The sequence below is a fragment of the Fistularia commersonii genome, chromosome 2 (genome assembly GCF_037954325.1).
Source record: "Fistularia commersonii isolate RoL2024-O1a breed Wild chromosome 2, RoL_Fcom_v1.0, whole genome shotgun sequence".
NCBI lineage: Eukaryota > Metazoa > Chordata > Actinopteri > Syngnathiformes > Fistulariidae > Fistularia > Fistularia commersonii.
This window is the reverse complement of record NC_141285.1, coordinates 21,390,509-21,412,935: the sequence shown is the minus strand read 5'-3', so window position 1 is coordinate 21,412,935 and position 22,427 is coordinate 21,390,509. Positions and strand designations below refer to the sequence as shown.

Genomic DNA, 22,427 nt, shown 5'->3' with positions numbered 1-22,427 from the left:
GCGTGAGTCATCGGTAACTCAGGTTAACCGCAGATGACGTGTTTATATTCATGAGTGTGTGTCTGTGGATGTGGCTGCGTGCGCAGCGGTCCGTGCGGCTAGCTATCGCCAGAAGGTTGGCGGTTTGACTCCTGGTTCTTCTTTTCTGTGAGCCATAGTGTCCTCGAGCAAGACACTGAACCCAGAATTTGTTTTATATACCGTAATTTCCAGACGATAAGCCGCGACTTGTTTCACGTAAACAACGATGCGGCTAATATATGGACTTTTTTGGCTGGGGGACGCTAACGAGCTTCAAGACGCTAAAACGTTTATCCTCGTCACATCGGACCAATAATGACCGGGAAATTCTGAGTCCGTTCAACTCCGACACCGAAGAAGACGACTTTGACGTTTTTAGTGCGCAGGAGGAAGCCCAAGATAGCGATCGGCTAGCCGGTGCGGCTTATATTGAGGTGCGCTCAATAGTCCGGAAATTACGGTATATAAATATATATGTGTGTGTGTGTGTGTGTGTGTGTATGGTCTTAACTTATAAAGCACTTTCAAAGTTGGCTGTTTCAAAGCGTCGGCATTCTTGTTAGCACGCTAGCCTTAGCACGCTTGTTAGCATTCTGGCGCTAACCGGGAAATCGGCTGCAATTTGGTATTCAGCGTCTGGCCCGGGGACACTTCAGGATGCTCACAGGTGGAGCTGGGAATCAAACCACCAACCGAAAGAGATCTGGATGACGTGGGGAGGAGAGGGGGAAGCAAAACGACGGCGTTTGCCGACTTACCGAACTCGTCGCAGATGCTCTCGTTCTGCAGCAGGGTCGGGTGTTCAAAGGTGTCCCGGCAGTACAGGACCCTGGTGGCCCCGCCCAGGGCCGCGATGCCGCCCAGCGCCAGCACCGTGTGGTCGATGAGCAGCGCCGACGGCTGCTCGCTCAGTCGCGCCAGCACCGAGCGATAGCGGCAATACTGGGGGTAACTGAGGACCAGCACCTTCCTGCCGTCCTCCTCCTGGCCTGGAAAGGAGAGCCACACACACAGAAGAGAGGGAGGGGGGCATTGAGCCGAGGGTCCGATATCATTTACACGTCCAAAACAAACTCCCGCCGCCGTCACTTTGCAGGCAAGCGGGGAATGCTGCGTTTGAAGAATGGCAGCACTTTACTTTTACAGGACACGTTCATTCTTTCGTTCCTCTTTAAGTTTTATTACCGTATTCTCTCTCATACATCATCCCTCGGCTATTATAACAGCCGTCCGCTGCCAGGGCCCGAGAATATGATCCCTTTACCCCTCATAACGGGGCCCTAAATTACAATCTCCGCTGGGACGTCTTCCACCCCGATCGCTAGAATGAAACCGAGATGCAAAACTCCAAAACATCTGTGTGTGTGTGTGTGTGTGTTGCTTTCAGGAAACAGCATACGCATGCAAAACAAAAAAAAAAAAAAAAGATTTTCATGTATGCTTTTCATCGCTGCCTTGTTACATCACCTTTTCCTGGAAAAAAAAAAAAAAGGTCTTTCCGATAATAAAGTCGCCGTCAAACCCAAAGTCAGTGTTTTTCCATTCCCGAGATATTTTCTCGACTATATCCATTTTCTGTTTGGACTGCAGTTTGATACTTTAACAGGCTGCCGCCAAATGTTGTCCGACTGGAGCTTAATATCTGTCTTGAAGTTTTCATTATTCAATATTGCCTCCCCCCCCTCCTCCCTCCGCCTCCTCCACCCCTCCGTATAGAAAACATGGAAACCAGAGAGCTGCTGGTCCCACCTTGGTTTCTTTACATTCCTGAGATATAAATCAGGTTATCTGATACCCGCCGACACTTAAAGACTGCGCCGTCCGAGTCTTCTACGTCTGATTTGACAAAGCTTCCGACGACGCGATCACCGAAACTCTCTGTCCGGAGCTATTTATAGCCGGCTCACCCGGAACCGATCCGCGGCGGCTGTCGGCAGATCTCGACCGTCCCGTATCGGCCAATCGGAATCCGCATAGCTCCTCGCTTATCTCACACTTATCTCGGTCCTGTCGGGTTTGTTTTATTTCAGAAACCCCGGCAGGACGCCGATATCTGGCTTTGACGTTTACGTTGTGACACTACAAGGTGTTGAGATTTTCCAATCCATTGCCACCAGCGCATAATCCAACTGCCGAACGCCAAAGCCCCCAACTGTCAGAGCTTTTAGAAAAATCATGTAACTAATTCATTACAAAATTAACCCAATGACTTAAAATCCCACTTGGCCGGCGCCATTCGGCGCTCGAACGCTAGCCGGCGGCGCCGACAAACTCCGTCGAGATGGACGACTCTAGATGACACACGAATCCAAAACAAACCTGAGACGGGGCAGAGCAGCTCTCATTTCACCGGAGCGCTTCCTGCTAAAAAGTACCGCGTCAACGCCAAGCGCATATTAGCGCTTCAGCGACCGCGATGCCCAGCTCGCGCCAAACCCTCGGGGAACGACGGGGCCTCGGATAATGTAAACAGGCGGGTCTGTCTCAGCAGCTGCGTGGCAGAGGGCACGTTCAGAATATAAGGATGGTAAATACGGTGGGGTTGGTGTGTTTTATAGTTTTTATTTTGCAGTCCGGACAATATATCTGTTTTTTTATTTTTATTCTAATAAACCTGTGCAAAATGTGTGCATTGGATAGGATCATCGTTTCGGTTCAGAAATACAAACTCATTGATCTTTAACATAATTAATGATTAACAGATTGATTAATTAATCACCCCTTTCATTGTGCGACTCATTTTGAACATGCAGAGCAAGTAGGCATTAAAAAATGTTTAATAATAATAATAACAACAAAGATTAATGAATATTAGGCCTGTAAGAAGATTTAAAAAAAGATTAATATCCATTCCTAATTCACTGTGTGTAGTCTTCTACATATATTTATAAATATACATGCTGTTCTACATATTTAGTCTGCATATGTAGAAGACACCAGTTATACAGTAGTCTAGTAATACATATATAAGACTTAATTCATTAATCGATTAATCATGTTAAATATCAACGAGTTTGTATTTCTGAACCTCCCAGAAATACAACATTCTGTTGAGTTACGTTAAAAACACCAAACACTTAGACATCAGTATTTTTCTTTGTCCATAGAAATCATCGACGTCAGAGCCGAGTTCCTCCGTCCGTCGGGCTTTGGTTCCGGCTCGCTCGCAAAACGCCTTCGGTTTGACTAAATCTCCTTAAATCTGTCTTTTCTGCATGACGTCCTTCTTCAAAGTCGTACCTCTATTTGCTGAACCCCTCCGCCCCCCCGGGGGGGTCTCAGCCCCCAAATCTGCAAACGTCTGCAACATGACAAGTGAAACCATTAATCATATTACGTCAACTAATAGTCTTTTGCAAATGTGTGCGTAAAAAGAAAAAGGTCTTTTTTTTTTATCCTTTCATTCTTCGGCCGCTTTAATTGATTTCAGCAAAAGGGCTTCGCTTTTAATAAGATTCGTTTGAACTCATTAACGGGAGTCGAAGATTCGGTCAGTCGGGAAAGGGTCTTGGGTAAGCGTACGACACAGGCTTTCCAAACATCTCCGTCAGACTGCCCCTTGTACCCATCACGTAATTCCGCAAATATGCCCCCCCCTCCCCTTTTTGTACGGTGTAAACAAGCCACGCCGTCCGTCGAGTTTGAGGTGACTGACGCGCGACTACTGCCGGCACGTCGGCGATGCTAGCATGACTGACGGGGCTTATCGGAAAGCGGAGTTCGAGGTGAGGGATCCTCGGAGCAATTTGGACTCGGTGCATTAAAAGCCCTTCTGGGGGGGGGGGGGGGGGGGGGGGGGGGTTCTTCTTGATTGCCCACTGCCGCTACACTAAATCCATCTAAATTCATGAATTCATTAGGGACACGCAAAACACACGCTTATCCTTTAATGCAAACTGCCGGCTCAGCGTTGACAACCTGACCGTCTGGTTGCTAGGCCGGTGTGTCGGGCGCACCGGCCTGACTGACACGTCCTCACCTGATGTGAAGAGCTGCCAAACTCCTTGCTAGCTCACGACCGGAAAGGAAGTACAAAGGTGGGAACCGCTGCTAAAAACCCAGGTGTCGAAATCCTGGATGTTGCCGTTGTAACTAACGCCGTCCTTAAACCTCGGTCGCATGCTTAAAACTGGAAATCCGAAGAGTTTCACTGAAGTCACAGCGCGCTGACTTTCGTGACTTTCGACAGAATCAAATGTGTACGATATTATCGCAAGTCTTTCGGTCTTTAGGTAACATGACACAATCAACAACCAATAAATGAGCTCCGTCAAAGCCAGAATCAGGAAATCCGGGGTTAAACAATCACCAGAGCTGTATCGATAGCAGAGACGGTATTTGTTCGCGATATGGGTGAACGGGAAAGGCGAAGGACGTCCCGAAAGAGGAGTAAATACTGTAAATACTGAGCCTGTAAGATTCAGAGTTTGTATGAAATCTTGGTCTCGGCCCAGGCCAGGGGTCGGCAACCTTTACCACTCAAAGAACCATTTGGACCTGTTTCCCCGTAGTAAATAAAACAATAAGAAAAATGAATTAACACGGCATATAATGTTGTTTTTTTTTTTTGCCTTTATGCTATGTATTAACAAAATATGTGTTGCAGTTTGCTTGTTTTTTTTTGTTTTTTTTAAATCGAGGCACAACTGCAGAAAAAATGAAATTACATTTCTGCTTTCAACAAAACATTTTGAACTCCGTAAAAAAGACGTTGGGTTGAAGGTTACTTTTAAGCAAAATACTCAACGTCTGTTTGAGTCACTCTTGGATTTATGAAAAAAAAAAATGCCGTCCTCTCTCTGGGTGTCATCCTTTTAGTGGCCCGTGCAGTAAATAAAAAACACGTTTTATCTAGATGTTACAAGATCGCAATAATCTTCAAATTTAAAATAATGAACCAACTTACATCAAATATATTTTAATATCATACTCGTTCATTATTTTCAAAAGCCGCAGGAATGATCCGCATGCAGCTCGGACTTCAAAACTCTAAAAACTAGTGCTTAGACATGAGGAGGTGTGAGATGATTGTTTTCTACAAGTCCTTTCAAAATGTTTTCATTGTTTAGATGTACGGGCGGCTTAAGGTGAAGCCATAAAACAAGCGAAAGATGAGGTCAGCGCTCCTGTGAGGGGCGACGCTGCAAAACATTCGTATCAGAGAGCGGATCATCTAAACGCCTCGGGTCGACTCAGGATGCTCTACGATGACACCGCAACATTCCCTCCTCCCACCAGAACATCGCATTTATATCTGGATGGCGTCTAAACGTGCAGAGATGGCCGCGAACGCCGAATCGAAACGCGCCGTTTCTGCGCACCGGCTTCGCTCCGACAGAAACCCGTCTCCCGCCACCCACGTGATGCAGATATAATAATCTGTAAGTAATTACACGCTCAATTCTGCTCCCTGTGTTTCCTCTCCCGCTGCGCGGCGGCTCCGCGCTCCACTGAGAGGCTATGATTTGCCTGCCGTTTAACATTTAATGCCGCTGCTGTCGCACAGACCCAGATCTGATTTACCGCGCGGTGAACGTTTGAAAGGAAGCCATCTTTTGATTCGGCGAGCCCCGCGCTACTGATATTCCATATAAAGCGACGCGATTGTTTAAGTTAATCCCTCGCTTCTTCCTCTGGAGCACCCGCAGCTTAACATTCAGCCGAACAGCGAACTGAAAAAGAAAATATTCATATAAATTGATGCTGACGGTGCTTCTGTAAATATGATTAAAGGGATGACTAGATAATGAAATCCGCGAACAAACAGATGTGGATTATCCATACGCCGCTCTGGGCGAAGCCACTCCACCTTCAGAACATTATTTTCAAATAATTCGTTAAAACCAAAAAGAAACGAGCGCGACAAACGGAAACTACCTGGGACTTAGTTTGCCGACATTGCGAAAAAACAACAAACGTCTGCCAACCAGGAAGAATTCCGCGACACCGATATAAAGGCCTCACATTGATGCTACCTTATCAGAGTTTATCTCGATGTGATGGTGTTGGAAATAGCATCAGAAAACACACACACACGCACACACACACACAGCTTTGCCAGGTAATATGAACTATTCTTCTCTTTAACTAACTACACGTCCTTCACTCTATCCATAAATCGTCTCCCTGGTCTTCTTCTGGTCCTCCTCCAACTTCAGCATCCTTCTAGCCACATCTGTGTCCATGTCCGGACCGTTTCTGTCTGACTCTCTCCAGAATGCGTAAAAATGCAACGGATTCGTTCCTGATCCTCATCCGTCGTCATCACTGCCAAATAAAAACCTCAGCATCTTCATCCCCTCTGCCTGCCGTCTTGACAAGGTAATATGAAAGCACATATCATTTATAAAACGGGCTAAATAATAATACGGAGACAAACACGGCTGGCGTCGCCTTCATGGATGCGTGTGTGACAGTGGATTTGCTAATATTTTCCCAGCTTACAAAGCCGACTACACGGTCCAGCAGTTGATGAAGCGGAGCCAGGCAGTTTGAGCCATGAATTATTCACCGTTCTGTCAAGCTTTTTTTTTTTTACAAAGCCCTTGGACATGACATTCATGGGAATTTTCAACTGGTAAGTTAATATTTCAGGGACGGCTAACTCGCTGGCTTTTTTTTTTTTTTTTTTTTTTTTTTGTTCGCATCCCAACTCCCGAGATAATAACAGAGCCAGCTTTACCAGATCTATTGTTTTCTATTTCATTTATTTATTTTTTCGAAAAGGCTTGTTTCTCCCCTTTTCGGAAAGGCCAGACAACGACCCGCCGGCTGATGTCGTCGCTGCAAAATTTAAAAAAAAAAAAAAAGCTTGGGCAGGGAGACAACGACAATCGGCATAATTAGATCCATTGAGCTGCAATACAAAGACCACTTCAGAAAATAAAAAAAAATTATTAAGGCCGTTTAAACACGTGCGTGTATGTGTGTGTGTGTATTAGCGCACATGAATCACACACAGCGCGCCCACAATCCATCAAAGATTGCGGCAGTTGTCGTAGGCAATTACAGCCGGGAGGAGGCGGAGGGAGCTTTGTTTCCAAATGTCAAATGAGGAGGTGGGGGCTTCGTTGTAAGCGGTCACCGTCGGACCGGCTCGCTCTCGCCGCCGACCCTTGATTAGATTCAATTTGGAGAGAGAGAGAGAGAGAGAAAGAGCCGCAGGCGCATTAATATCTATACAAAAGGAGTTGTGAAGTATCGGCGCATGTAATGCACACTCTCCAACGAATCCCCTCGTTCTCACGACGCGACCTTTCCGAATAAAGCGCGCCAGGCTCGAGCGTTCTAATTGGTCAAGGGGGGGGCTGGATTTTTGAATTTTTTTTTACCCCTTATCAAACCAACTGCAGGGTGGCGGGTTGTGTTTCCGCGGCCGGCGTAAAGCGACCGGCCTCGTAAAATACCAAGGGGTGTCATAACAGTCCGTCAATAAAGTGTGATATAGTAGGATATACGCTAGGACGGCATAAGCACTATATTTGTTGCACAGCTCCTCCTATATCACACATCAACCTCGGTTATTCCTAGCGACGGGTAGCCTCCGGATTTGTCGTCCGTGGCTCGGGCGTAAATAACCTTAACGGCGCCAGGTTGTGACGTCGGCGGGGGTTTTCCAGGGTTCGTCTCCGGGGTGCTTTAAAAGAGAATATGTTTTTTTTTTCCTCCCCTCTTTCTGGATGTTGCTCAGCTGAGCAGGATATTATCCTCGGCACGGCGAGGACTGACCGACCTGGCTCACATCTGGTCTGGAAAACGACTTAATGTCTGCTTTTAGGATGAGTTTTAGTTACCCGGTGGCCAGGAGTCATTTCGAAGGGGTTCCGATGACATTTATTTTTATTTTTTTCAAGGCTGGCGTGCAGCCGTAGACGATGTGATCACCAAGTCCGGCCACCGGTCTGAGATTTGGAGCGAATGTTAAGCGGTTTCACGCTACATCGTGGGAACAGATTGGATTCTGTGTTTTTTTTTTGTTTTTTTTTTTTATCGGTTCACAGAAGACGAAGGACAAAAGTGCAAAACAAACAAAAACAAAAAAAAAAACAAGAGTGCGGGTCAATAACCTGTCATATTAATAAGAAAACAATTCAGCTTGTTTTCCCCCACGTGTCTATAAAAGCAGAACACCATCCTCCCTCCTCCATCCAGGCAGGAGACAACGCTGTTTAAGAATAGGCTTTGTTAGAAAGCCCACTTTATTTCTGTGCATTTAACTGTTGTTGAAATGATATCGTTGTGTTCGTGTTTGTCGGCGGGTTCTCATAAATCCTCTGCTCCCGAATGCACCGCGTGCGTGTAGCGCGTACGATGCGATCGAAGCTACTTTTCCCTTTTAGTGCAGCGGAGGCTAGTCGGGTTTTTCACCTTTCTTCATATTCCCCTGGTTTCTTTGGTTTATTTCAGTGTGTGAATGACAGACGGTGAGTTTAATTATGTTTAATGTCCGAGTTGAATGCTAACATTATGTTAACTTGTATTACTTACAAGTTGATACAAGTTATGCTATCGTGTTAGGCTAATCAGCAGACTGCATGCTGTCCAAGAGCTCCTTGTGAAGGATTTGTTTTTATACAATCCATATGATGTCATTGTCTGGTGAAATAGCATCCTTTGTTATCGTCTGTTTGACTAGAACGTATAGGATCATACTGATGGTTCTGTTGTATTGCTATTACAGACCGCAGCGATGACTCCATTAAAAAGGGAACATCTGTATACCTGGTGTTCTTTAACGGGAACACCGACCCCGATACAATGACGCTCTAAACTACCTAATTCCCAGAGAAAGCCACTCTCCTGTTTAGACTTAAAACCTTTTATTTTAGAGAAAGCCTATAGTTAGCACTAGGCTAGCCCCTGGTTGTGCTCTCATAGGCTTACTCTGCTGAGGGATATCTCATGATGCACTTCGGCCCCTTCATCGATGTATGACAGCGACATCGTATCTCCTCCCAAGTGCCTGGGAAGCTTTCATCTGGCAGGTTCCCAAGGGACGTGGCTTGCTCTACTGCGGCGTTGTTATTTTTCTTATGCATATCAAAGCTATTTTTGCATCATTGCAGCTTTTAGCATGTAACTGTTAGCACTACTGCGATTATCATTTGTGCCTGTCCCTACGTCACACTCCTATTTTCGATCTCCTTCTCTAGCTGTCCCGGTCGAGGCGAAAGGCCGCCCGTATTTCGCCACGAATCTGTCCGGACCCGGTGTTTCCTCGCTCCTGCGATTCAGCGTTGTATGGAGAAAAATCGACTTTTCATTCAAGGCCGCTGTTAGCCTCCGAGGTGCCGCCGGTTTATCACATTCATGATGTTTCCTGTTATTCATGAAAAGTTCAGCTGACAAAGACATGGATACAAACAGCGACTGAAAATACTTATTAACTCGATAAAGAAACTAGCGCTATTTCAGTTCCGTAACCTTTCAGCTGCGTTTTAATCAATCCGCATAGACCTCCTCTGATATGATATTGAATAACTCAATATGGCGGAAGAGGTTCTGTGACTCATAAATAGCAAGGAAAGGAATGAATAGTGTTTTTTTAAATTTATTTTCTCCGTTTTTAAAAGGCAGTCATAGTCGCCCGCATAAAAGTAAATATGGTTAAGACACATTATGTGCCGCAGCTCCGGCATCCAAGGCTTTTTAAGTAATAAAAGCAATCTAAAAATCAATTCTTAAACTGTTCCAGGGAGAGAGAGAGAGAGGGAAAAAGAAAACATGAGACGGAGCCACATTAGCATGTCTATTCCTTTGTCTGGAGCTGCAGATACTTCAAGGGTGACTGAGTAACTCCAATAAAAACTGCATTACAATAATCTAAGCAGGATGTGACAAAGGCATGAATGGGTTTGTCTTGGGTTTCGGGATGACAGGGACGGGGCTGATTTGACTAATACTCCTGAGATAAAGCAGCACGACTGTAGCAGTTCGACTGAATGCAAAGTGAAACATGAGCCGGAGTCAAATATTTACCTCCAGATGCGTGCGCGGCATAACAAGAGACAGGCAGCGGGAATTATTGTCCGACAACAGGGTCAAGACCATTGATTGACGAGCGTGTTTGCTTAGAGTTTGGTCACCTCACCCACTCGGACACACGTCACGTAGACGCATACGGTCTATTATTCCCATCCCATATAGAGACATGCAACTATTCGCACTGTCATATACTGACATTCACTTTCTCGTTCGCAAATCGCACAGACGTACAAATATTCAAACTTTTATTCACAAATAATAGAGATACACACAACTTTTTCGCCTCTCATTCACACGGCATGTAGACACCTGCAAATGTTCATTCATGCATTCATTCACTTACTCATTCACGTATCATAAAGACATAAAACCATTCACACGGCACGTACAGACATGCAACTATTTACAAGTCACAGATATACAACAAATTCCCCCGCTCACTCACACATCATCTACTGACATACACTCTCAGACATATGCCATATAGAGACATTAACTTTTTTATTCACATGTCATATAGAGATATAAAACCGTTCAACCTTCGCTCCCATTCAAAGTCACAGACACAGCAATTCACTCTCTCATTTATATGTATTGAGGGATATTTACGCTTTCATTCACTCATAGTAAAATGATACACAGCTGTTCACTTCCGCTATGAGGCGGAAGCGCTAAAAGCTGCACCGCCATACCGTGAACCCGAGGTCAACAGAGCCAGTTTTCTCAGAACCATCACAAGTTAATTCCTCCTCCTTTGTTCGCCGAGATGTTTTCTCTTTTTCCAGTATTATTTTGACCCAAAACCCAGAGCTCTGTTATGAGCCAGGCATTAAGACGGATGGCACAGAAACCAAACGAGGGGGGGTGGGGGGGGGGGTGGGGGGTGGGGGGTGGGGGGGGGTTGAATTCCAGGCAAAGCTCTGTGTATCTGCTGATTTTCCTTAAAGGGAAAAAGGAAAAACAAACATCTGACACTCGGCTGCAGCCAATTCCAGTCCTCGTAATGAAAATGTACGAGCCGGAGCGGAGAACAAAAGCCGTGACAAAACACGGGCGAGTTGTTGCAGAACAAGGATTTTTTTTTTTTTTTTTTTTTTTTTTTTAAATACGCCTCTCAATCCGAATACGTGAAATGAAACAATTTTTAGATCAGAAAAAAAAAAAAATGTCAGAGGTTCTGTGTTCCTCCCGGGTAACATGGTTCCTTTCTTCAACTCGCTGCTGGTTTTGATTGTGCTGATTTTTCGAGGCTTTCTGAACAGCTGTTCTACGCTTTTCATAACAGTGTGTGAAAATCAACTTGCAAGGACTGCTTGCAATAGCACAAAGGGGAGTTGGGGGGGGTTAAATAAATAAATTCATCAAAACCATTATCGAAAACAAGGTGACTTTTCTGTTTCTCCAATTGGGCTCGAGGTCAGGCGGCAAAAGCCGAAAGCCTCCAAATGGCCGGTCTTTTAACACGGCGAAATTCATTTGTCCTTTTCAAAACATTCGCGTCTGTTTCCCGTCCGTTATCTGGACTCGATTTCCGCCCGGCGTCGCTCACGAGCGCGGGGGCTCTCAGAGCTTGGCACCCGTCCAGTCTCGCAAGTGCTCTCTTGAACGCAACACTGCCCGGGGGTGGATTTAGAAAAAAAAAAAAAAAAAAAAAAAAAAACAGTCCGACGCTTACAAGTGATTTATCACATGCAATGCAGAAACAGAAAGTTTACGAAGATTTCAAACACGATCGGCCTCTAAGATACTGTGTGTGTGTGTGTGTGTGTGTGTGTGTGTGTGTGTGTGTGTGTGTGTATTGGGGGTGTGCAAACTCGCCCATGTTAATTATATAGATTCGGACTGATGTCGTTTAAAGATAAGACTTTGACATTTTGTAAAACTACCGCCTTCTTGCCAGGAGCGAATTCAGAAGATCAATAATGCTTTGGCGCCAGCGTGTTAAGCGCGGAGCTGTGTCCGCGAGTCGATTAGTTTAGCTTAGCATCCAGAGCAAAGAGCTCTTTCCGAAGTGGAAAATTCCCCGGCAGTTGCCGGAGAGCTCGCTTGTTTTACGAGATTTGTCTTTTGGTGAACAACAGCTCCAAGTACATTCTGAGAGTAAACACAAAATATTTATGAGACAATATCAGGCTGGATAAACTTATTCAGAGGAAGTTTTACTGCCGGAAGTTTCAACTTCCTGTTTTCTTTTGCTTTTTGTCTTTTTTTTTTTCTCCCACAGCGGTTAGTTTTTTTTTTTTTCCTCTTTCTTTATCCAGTCTGATAAAGGTGAAACTGTTTCCTCTTACTTAATATCGATATCCAAGCCAAAAACAACCCTCATGCTAAGCTAAGCTAGCCGGCTTCCCTGTGCTGCAAGTAAACATGTTACTCAAAGTACTACTTAACTGGTGGGTGCTGCTTCTTCCATTTGTCATGCTAAGCTAAGCAGAGCCTGACTAGCTGTTCTCCCGCACCTCAAGGCAATAAACTATGCCTGGCGGAACTGACTGGGCTATTTCTCCCCTCGTTATTATGCTAAGCTAACCAGAGCCAGACTTGCCGTTACCTCCACCTTTAAAGGAGAAAAAGAAGAGCTCTTGCTAGCTTCCCCACCCCGTTTCAATGCTAAACAAAGCAGAGCAAGGACTGCCAACGCTTCCTGCTTCCACTTAGCTGTGCTAAGCTAAGTAACGCCTTTGCCTCCAGCGCAAACGTATCTTTCCACAAACTACTCCTTCATTAACATTTAAGTGGGAATACTGCGGAGCTGGATCACGTTACCTCGAGTGGCGGGCTGTTAAAGCCATTAGCTGCAAAAGCTGTTATAGGACACTGTGCAGAGCGTTAGCGGAGGTCTCGCTCTTATATAATCACCGCGGCGGAAACAAAAAAAACGTGTGTTTGATTAAGAGACACGACAAAAGTGTACGTGCTAACACGCGATGGAACGAACACCTCGGGGCTTTAGCTACATCTGATCTTTGGGAGATCAGATGCCGTCGTAACTCCGAGATGCCATTGAGCCGCTCGGCTCGCGGGGGAAAAACAGCAACGGCGAGCTTAATCTCTGACAAACACCGACAGGAAATCTTATGAATAGACATGTTTTGAGCGATAACACCGAAGGAGAGATTTCTGCGTCTCTCCCAAACACGCGGCTAACAAGCGTGATGAATTACTTGTCATCGGGAAGAATTCCAGAGATACCACGCTGCGCTCCACGTATTAGCCCGAGCCCGAGCAGCTGGTATGGCAGGGCTAGATTAAACATCCCTGATATGTTTCAAACAAACAACATAAGAAATAATGGGGAGAAGAAAGGCGCCCTAATGCTGGGTCTCTGGAAGTCCTTTACGACGGAGATTTCCTTTTTTTTTTTCCGTGCTTGCTTGAGAGGGGGGGGAGGAACCCGATCCGGCTCTTCTAAACCCTGAACATTCAGCCGGGGTTCAGAACAATCAAAGTGTCCGCAAGTTCTGACAAGATCTTCTGAGGCAAGAGCGCTTTTTTTCCCTGTCGCGGATTGGAGGGGGGGGGGTCTTAAAACAATTACTCTGTACTCCCAGTCACCCGCCGGCATCCTTAAATCACTCGGCTCAAATTCTCCGTTTTGAGACCCACCACCCGCGGTGACTTGTGAGGTTACGGAGAAACGGAGAGGCCGAAAACCCAGAGATGTTCCTATTTGACGTCACCACGTCACGTTTTTTTTTTTTTTGTCGTGTGGTAACACCGAAATAAGCCCTCAAGATAAATACAGACTGAATTGGGCTGAAGGCTGTGAGAAAACAGAGACCTGGAGGGTCGGGGGTTTGGGCAGGGCGGGTTCTCGCTTGGTATTCCGACTCCGTCCTCCGGCCGCCGTATCGATCCGCCGCGTTTTCCCTGTTTCCATTTAGCCTCTTCTCATAACATCTAACACATTTCTGATTCGCCGGCCCGACACTGACTCGCTCCTCAATGAGGCCGTCACCACGCCAGGATGGCGGGCGGCGCCCGGGCTCCGGCCGTCCCCCCTCGTGTTATTGAAACCTGAACGAACGGCGAGGGAGGGAACAGCCAGTGACACCGCGTGGAAATGGAAACAATTGAATGAATTATTAAATGTGCAAATGATTCAGAGCTTGTGCAATCTGTGTATGACTACAGTGTCTTGGCTAAAACACAATGTACTAGGACACGGTGCCAATTATGTGAGGTTTAAAAAAAAAACTAAAAAAAAAATCCTGCTAATCACACAGGGAGAGTAGCATCAATAGCTGCAGCTATTCACACACACACACACACGCGCACACACACATGCACACACACTGTACAAGCAACCAAAATATTTCACAGTGTATTGTTTACGCTCAGCTAATTTCGCAGGACTTGTCAAACTCGCCTGGCAAGTCACTATTTAAGGGAATTTCCAAATATAATTACATTCAAAAATTTAAAGTAAAAAAAAAACACGCTAAATTAGTTGCCTGTCAAAACACAAGTGAATCAAGATGTTAGCGGCCATGGTTATTTCCTCATTCCTATTTATTGTATACAAGGAAAAGTCCCAAGTCCTTTCACTGCGTGTTGTGAGCGCGTTCATTCACGCCGGTAGGTTGAAGTGGCGCCGTTGTTCACCAATACCAAGAGCGCCAGACTACACGGCGATTTCTAATGGGGGGGGGGGGTCTCCGATTTCACTCCGGGCACTCTTTCTGTGTATTGTTGATTTGTTGTTGTTGTCCTGCTCGTGTTGTCTCGCTCTAAAAACTACATTACCTCAATGATTATTATTGGCCCGAGGCAAGGGTGCAACACTGTGGGAATGCAAAGCACTTAACGGGTTCATTCATTCATTCATTTATTTATTTTCAATAACGCCTTTTTCTGGGGGTGGAGCCTTTCCTGACTGTCTAAGGGTTCAGCTTGGATCACAGGGCCATTTATCCTTTTTCCTCATTCATGTCACTTTACATAAAGACAAACACCCGTTCACTCACATATTCAAAAAGACATGCAACATTTCACCCTCCCATTCAAATGTGATACAGACACATACAACCATTCACCCTCACGTTCTAATTTTTTGCTAATTTCATCGCTACTAACCACGGGAGGAAACTCGAACAGAGAATCGAACCAGAATCGAAGCGGAAGCGCCAACGTCGTGGGATTCGTCTTTCCCCGTAGTCTACGCGGCCAGCTGCACCCTTGAGGTGGCATCAACAATTCTCCTCACTGCACCACCGCAGAGGCGCTAACACTAGCTCGCCGCGTCCTGCTCTGCATTCAGCGCCAGCGCCTCTCCCTGCACGCTTTCAGAAACAGGCCAATCACTTGCATTTACTTGACATTACTCAACTTTAGTTTTAAACTCACTCTGAATCTGAAAACAAACAAATGACACGTGGGCTTTGATGACTACTTGGTTACTTGGCGAGGATATTTGGTCTGTCCTCCTAAAATAGGTTATATGAAGTGCTTGGAGACAGTCTTGGCTGCCCCTTCATATCTCTGGGATGTTTTAGAGTCTCTCAGCTTGTTATTTTGGTTTGACACCCTCCAATGTTTCCGTCATCGTCCCGGCTTTCGCCGAGACCAGCGTCTATTTCAGTATCGAGGAATCTAACTACCAACCCGTGCCAAACTCTTGTTTGTCTCTTGTTCTGGACACTTCTAGAGGTGATGATACGACCATATTTAGGAAATCGTCACGAGCCAAATGGGACCCCCGGTGGCGGCAACAAACCAGACTCGCACCGACCACCCTCGGCCGCTCAGAGCAGACGGAAAGCCTGACGCGCCGTGGCTTTTGGGTCAGCGAGCGCGGCAGTTGCAGTGGCAGCGGCGCATCGGGATAAACCGCATCCCAGACGGGGCGCTCTCCTCAGGCGGGAAGGACTCTCGCCAGGATCCCCAGACTGTCGGTGCGTCACCGCGGCCTTTAATTTAACATCTTTGCATAAACAATATGTTAAATTTCTCCCGGACTCTCCATCATAAAGAGCGTCTGAACTGTCTGACATTTGCACGAGCAAACTAGAGAAAGTACAAATTAAAAAGCAGAAGACTTGTTTTTCCCCCCACAATTTTCTCCAAACGTCTCATGTTTGCAGTGCAGGTGATTTCTGACTTGTTTTTATTATGTTCAGCTTTAAGATCTTTTCATTCATTCATTTGTTCAACCTGAGGCGCTAACCAGGCGCCACCGTGCCAAACAAATGCACACAATCTCAGGTTCTGGTACCAATTTCCTACCATACATTATCCAGATGTTATCCAACCCTTAGTTGTTATCTGCCGATGTCTGTTGTTGCGACTCTGGTGAATCAGCTGAACGCGCCGACCCCTGCATCTTTGGAGCTCGCTATGTTCTTGTAAAAGTTAGTCCAAGTTGTTACGGGTGGCGGCCGTTGCTGATCGGAATGGCGCTTTGCCCAAATTCACACACAAAGGTGCAGCGGAGAGTGGCGATACCGAATTACCGATAAAAGAGGCAGCGCTGGTCGGGACGCTTCGGCCGTTTGTGTGTCTCTTTTGTGTGTGTGTGTGTGTGTGTGTGTGTGTGTGTGTGTAAGAGAGGGCGATTTAAAGAGGGAAAACGTGCTTCGACTCCTGTTCTTAATTAAAGAAACACGCCGAAGTGCCTCGCTCGTTTCCGCGAGGACGGGCGGTGGCCTGTGACGGAGCAAAAAACATTTATACAATTTTCACCTCAATTTATTCAAGTGTGCGGCGCAATGGACTGACGACCCGCAGCTATGCTTGCGAAAACAAGCACATGCACGCTTGTAAGTACTGTACACACACACACACACACATATGCATAAATCCCATCTCCTTCCATCCCAGATGTTCTCGCGGTTGACGAGAAGAGACGGAAAAACAAAAACGCATTAAAAAAAAAAAAAAAAAACACACACCCATATTAAATATTTTGAGTTAACGAGAGCAGAGAAAACAACACAAGCACTTTCCACCGCTTGATTTATGTGATTCTATTACATTAACCGCCCCCCCCCCCGCCCCGAGCAGGCTCCGCTCCCTAGCAACCGTCGCTCGCAGCCCTAATGTGTCTGGCAGCGGCCCAGTAAGAGAGAGCGAGAGAGCCGCCTGCCTTATTGATTGCCAGATTGAAAAGTTTGCGTTTAATAGGCCCTGTAATACATGGAGGGATTATTCAGAGGGGCTCCTTGTCAAAAACACCAAATTGGGTCTTTTGACAATCAAAAAAAAAAAAAAAAAGACAACAAGTCGGGCCGGTGTTTCGAGTCGAGACGCGGCAACGGAAGAAAAAAAAAAAAAAAAAAAACTTTTTCATGTTCGGCTTTGGCTTTCGATGAGAAGTTGATCCGGTGATCGCTGCAAGGTTAGAGGCCATGTTGCTCCACCGCCACCGCCACCTTTTTGTTTTCTTTACGTCACCGTGGACGGGCTTCTGTCTGATGAAATACCACTGCCGGGCTTTTTGTGGGTCAATCCACTTAAAGCAAAGTCAATTCTGGGAGTAAAACTCAAGCGGCAAATTGTGCAAATGGGGGTTGGGGGTGCACATATAACCAGCCGTCACCGCGCCCAGAATGAAAGGGATGACAAGTCGGGCTTTGAGCGTATCTTCAATGGGACGCCGCGGGTTCGGGGCAAAGGTCGGGAAAGGAATTAGGGCACCGTTCGAGATCAAGGTTTTCACTCAGCGCGAAGGGAAACATGATTTGGGGGGTTTTCCGGTGTAAAGAGGGCAAAAAAAAAAGAATAATACTTCAGGCTATTTGGGACATGCCTTGCTCCCAATCGCGGAACCGTTAGGGAGGAAAAACGCTTTAATAATTACGCCCGGTACAATTTATATTGTACATGCCTGTTTAGCTGGAGGACCCGACAGTGAGGAAAAAAGGGGGCGACGTTCACGGCGGGTGCTAACAACTGGAGCGGCGTGCACCCCGAAGGGTGATGTTTTGGGGGGGGGGGGGGGGGTTCACCGATTGCGGTGTGTCGTTAAAATCCAGCGCCATCTGTTCAGACTTCTTGTTTACGTGCTGTCGTGGATAGAGAGCGCGAGACGCAAAGTCTAATCCCGGATCGCGACCGCGGGATTTGGTTTGTCGCACAATTAGCTGTGATTACACGTCTTCGCAGCGCCGCGAGAGACGGCGCGAGAACAGAGGAGAAAATGAAAACCCATCTAATGAATTTTTTTCCCCCCCTCTCCCTCCGCGAGCGCCGTTTGAAGTTCTCCTGCATAGCCCGACAACTTTTGTTTTTGTTGTTATTCCTGTGACGAAGGATCTAGTTAAAAAATGCACGTATTTTCTGACGTACCACACATCGCTCCCCGACATGGCGAGGCCCTGCTACAGCAGAGTTTTTTTCCTCATAACGTTAAAAATACATATTGACACGTCACCACAAAGGGTGCAGTACCAGCGGCGTCCACAGGGGGCAGTGTTGAGCAGTACGCTCAAGCTCAAAAGGAACAGAGAAGCAAAATACGACAACGTGGAATTCTCCGTCCGTGTTTTTCACTGCGTCTTTTCCTTATGTGGTACATAATCAGCCGTTGCTCCGCTACTTTTGTTATCGCCCTCTAGTGGATGTATTGTCTTGCAACCACGTGGGCGGTGACGTTTGAAACGGACGTAACTGTGCACGCATGTTGTTTTAGTGTATATGAGCCATATCCTGCTAATGTTGTCACGCAAGCCACGGCTTTCATGGCGAGTTGCGAAATAACAGCGGGGGGGCAGGTTTGTCGTCGTCTGCGTTTTTTTTTTTTTTTTTTTTTTTTTTCCCCCACCTCTCCATATTTCTCTCACCCGAGTTGACGCTTCAAAACCCGATCGGGCCTTTTTCTATCCAGTCAGTCGTAACGCACAGACGGTCGACATGAAAAGAAAACGACATGAATCACCGAACTGATTTGGCAAACGCCACCTATTACCAGGCAACATGTGCGCGCCATAAGAGAGGCCATAAATGATCAAAGATGCCGGCGGAATTCATTTTCTCCTTCTGAAAGGAGGAAGATGGAAATAATGAGCTTGTTTATCGCACGCTCCGCTTAAATGAAAATCGCATTTAGGCTGGATGCGGGCTGTGACAGCGACTCTGTGACACAGTCAATATGAGCAGGGCTCTGTTCAGTCACGATGTATAAATTACCAAGAACCCTTAAAATAGGTTTCGGATTTATTTCTGTTTATGCAGAATTTTGGAAATCACTTATTGCAAAAAATAGGTGATTAAAGAAATATTTCCTGGTCATTTTTTGGGGAAAAATAAGAATTCAAAGGGACTTCAGTCAAAATGATGTATCAAATTTTGTTGTATATAATATAATGTTGGATATTGTCATGAATTTATATATTAAAATACATACATAGATAATCGTGATATTTTTCATTTTACATATTTTAAAATTATACACCATTATAATATTACAGAAGTATTATATAATATGATTATTATTATTATTGTATTATATCATATTATATATTGATTTAATATAGTAATTTAAAATTATTATAATAATTATTATGGTATTATATATTGTATTACTATAATCAATTTTAAGACATAGATCTATGACTATCTTCCCCAGAGTAGGCAGCCCGCCGAGGTCAACGTCAGGTCAAGGAAGAGGGGTTTACATGCGCATTTAACCACCTCCATATTGCCATCTGACACACATCGCCACAGCAACACGCCGTCGCCGCAGCTTTTCATTACGCCGCTCAACCATCATCTTTTACAGGCCAAATTGGAAGCCGCACCTTGACGGGGACAAAGAGATCTGGGGCGACCAGGCTATTATTACCTCCGGACATCATCCTCTAAAACGTGTCAAATTAAAAAAAAACGCCCAGTTTCCTCGAGTTGCGGCCGAGGGGAGGATCACGTTCGCCAAGTGATCCTCGGGCCAGTACATAACAAGGAAACGCACTGACAGGCTGAGAAAAAGGCCGGGGAGGCATCAGTGATCTATTGTCTGCAGCCGAGGAGCCCCGTCCAACTCCTCCGGCAGTCAATATATCAAAGAACGCCAAACATATTACGCCATCTGCAATCGCCATACTTTACAAAACACAGGTGACGTCACTCCCGCCTTCGCTTGGCGAATGTGTGTGAACATGCAGCGAGCTTGAACGCAGCAGGGAAAAAAAAAAAAATGACATAGACACACACACACACACACACGAAAAAACACGTTCCCACCAAAGGTCTGGAATCTATCAAAGCCCAGATTACAATTACCTTCAACGCAGGGAAACGCATTACCTTTTGTGAAACCAGCGCTCCGTTCTCCCCGCCGGCCTGGAGGTCCGCCTCCGCGAACCGCGCGCTCCCACGCGTCCCCGCGGCCTGTCCCACTGACCCTTTCGCCACCGCTCCGTCTTGCAGATTAGGACAGATATTAAGTGGATGTGGAGGAGCTGATCTGCGATGAGCGAGAAGAGCTATTTTTACTGCCGCTGCGGGTCTGACTGGAAGTCGAGGCTGCGATTTCAAAAAAGGTGGAATTAAATGGGTGTTTAATGCGGTAGTTAATTTGTTGCCCCCCCCACCCCACCCCACATACCGAAGGAGTCGAGTTATTTTTACCGTCCTGCGTATTTCGGAGCGTATTAAATCATCCGACTGCCAAGTTGAAAAACATGAGCCTGCATTTGGGAGCCCGGGCATTCATAATCCTGGGACCACAAAAAAAAAAAAAAAAAAAAAAAGACAATCGATCTCAAACTGTTACATAACACCTGAAAGTCACGGTGAACGGATGAGAACGGCGCTCGGGTGAAGATGATGGCGGCAGAGGAGACGGCCCCCGTCCTTTGTTTATGTTGAGTTAAAACGACACTGAACGCCACATTTCGAGGGTCTCTTACATACTTCAAGTGCGCTCGTGAATCCCGATCATTCGGGCTGAAGACGTGCGACGGAAGAAATAGCCCGTCGCCACTTAATCCTGCATCGTGAACCTCACATTACGATCGGAGAGTGTACTTTAAGCGTGTGTGCGTCTCCTCGGGCACCGTAATGGCTCCTGTGTGTATCGTACTGTGCTAATGTCGTCACATTATTACTGATATGCTTCCCCTCCCGTTTTCGTCGAGTCAGGAAGTGCCGACGCCGCAATCGTCTCAAGGCTCGCTGATGCTCGACGTGAAATCCGAGCCTTCTGCGTGCATTTCCTGCGTAGTGCAGTGCGGTACCGCCAAAGGTCATGCGTTACATCTTAAAGGTCTATTGCGCCGACTCTTTCTTTAAATGCACGATATGACCGGTTCCTCCACCGCCGCCATGTTTGTTATTGTCTGAAACGGAACATGAGAGTGAACTTTGACCTCTGCATTGCCCTCTAGTGGACGTATTGTGCAACAGCCATGGCGACACATGGCGCATCCACTGGAGGCATGTGGGTATCTATCACTTGGCTGCCATAATTTTCAGGAAAATTAATAAATACAATAAATTTATTAAAATACTAAAAAATATAATGTAAATGAATAAATAAATAAATCACACTCATAAGCTAAATAAAAAAAAATTAATAGATTTTTTTAATTTATGAATATATAAATTACCTATATTGCTGATTCACACGGTCAGAAATGGCTGTTGTAGTTTAGTTTCCATATCTACCCATTTAGTCCATGAAAAATAGCGCTTAACTGGGAGTACTCGTTTGTTTTTCCCATTTCCCAATGTGCCGTTGTTGGAAATAAAAACAGGCATGTGAATATGTCAATATTGATTTTCCTTCTTTTTTTTTTTTTACCCTGTATCCCTTTTTCAACACTGCTTCTGCTGCTGCTGTTTTTATTAATCTTGATTTTAACCGGGGAGGAGATGGGGGACTGTTTTATATACATCCATAAAGCAGATGGACGGCCATGTCCATAAAAATAAAAAAAAATTTAAAAAAAAAAAACACGGGGGGCTATTAATCGGACAATCTGTGAGGCTCGACGAGCAGCACCAAATCGGCCGTACGTGGGAATGTCACGCGGGGATAATTCTTGCTCTTAAATATTAACATGGCTGAAATATCAAAAGGAAAAAAAATCTCCACAGAAGGCGTTAGTAAGAGTGTGACTGCAAACCGGTTTGTTTAAGAGCTGAAAGCAAATGTTCCCTGACATTTTCTTCTGGAGAGACATCGTTTCTCTCAGATGAAATGAAAAAAAAAAAAAAAAAACTAGACACGTGACTTCAAAAGCTTCCTGAACGGTAGAGAAATACTCTAATATCAAAGCAATCTAAGAGGAAATCAGAGTAGAGCGGGGGTGAGGATGAGGAGGGGGGGGGGGGGCGCTTTAAGATGAGCAGGTCACATCAATGGCGTCTCTTGTTGTCCCAGACCCGACTAATGGAGAGAGGAGAAACGCGAGTGTTGTTTGAGGCCTCGCTAATGGAGAGACGGAGCTCTTCATTTCCTCCGAGGCCTCGCTCATTGTTTA

At 45.7% G+C, this 22,427-nt stretch overlaps 1 protein-coding gene across 2 annotated transcripts in view; it reads right to left on the bottom strand.

Moving 5' to 3' along the window:
- Nucleotides 1–22,427, bottom strand: part of arid5b (AT-rich interaction domain 5B) — a 94,650-nt gene that overhangs the window by 48,239 nt on the left and 23,984 nt on the right. For both annotated transcript variants that reach the window (XM_086172620.1, XM_086172611.1), the window contains one exon: nt 780–1,010. In XM_086172620.1, coding sequence (XP_086028746.1) covers nt 780–1,010 — 231 coding nt within the window. The remainder of the gene's footprint in view (nt 1–779; nt 1,011–22,427) is intronic.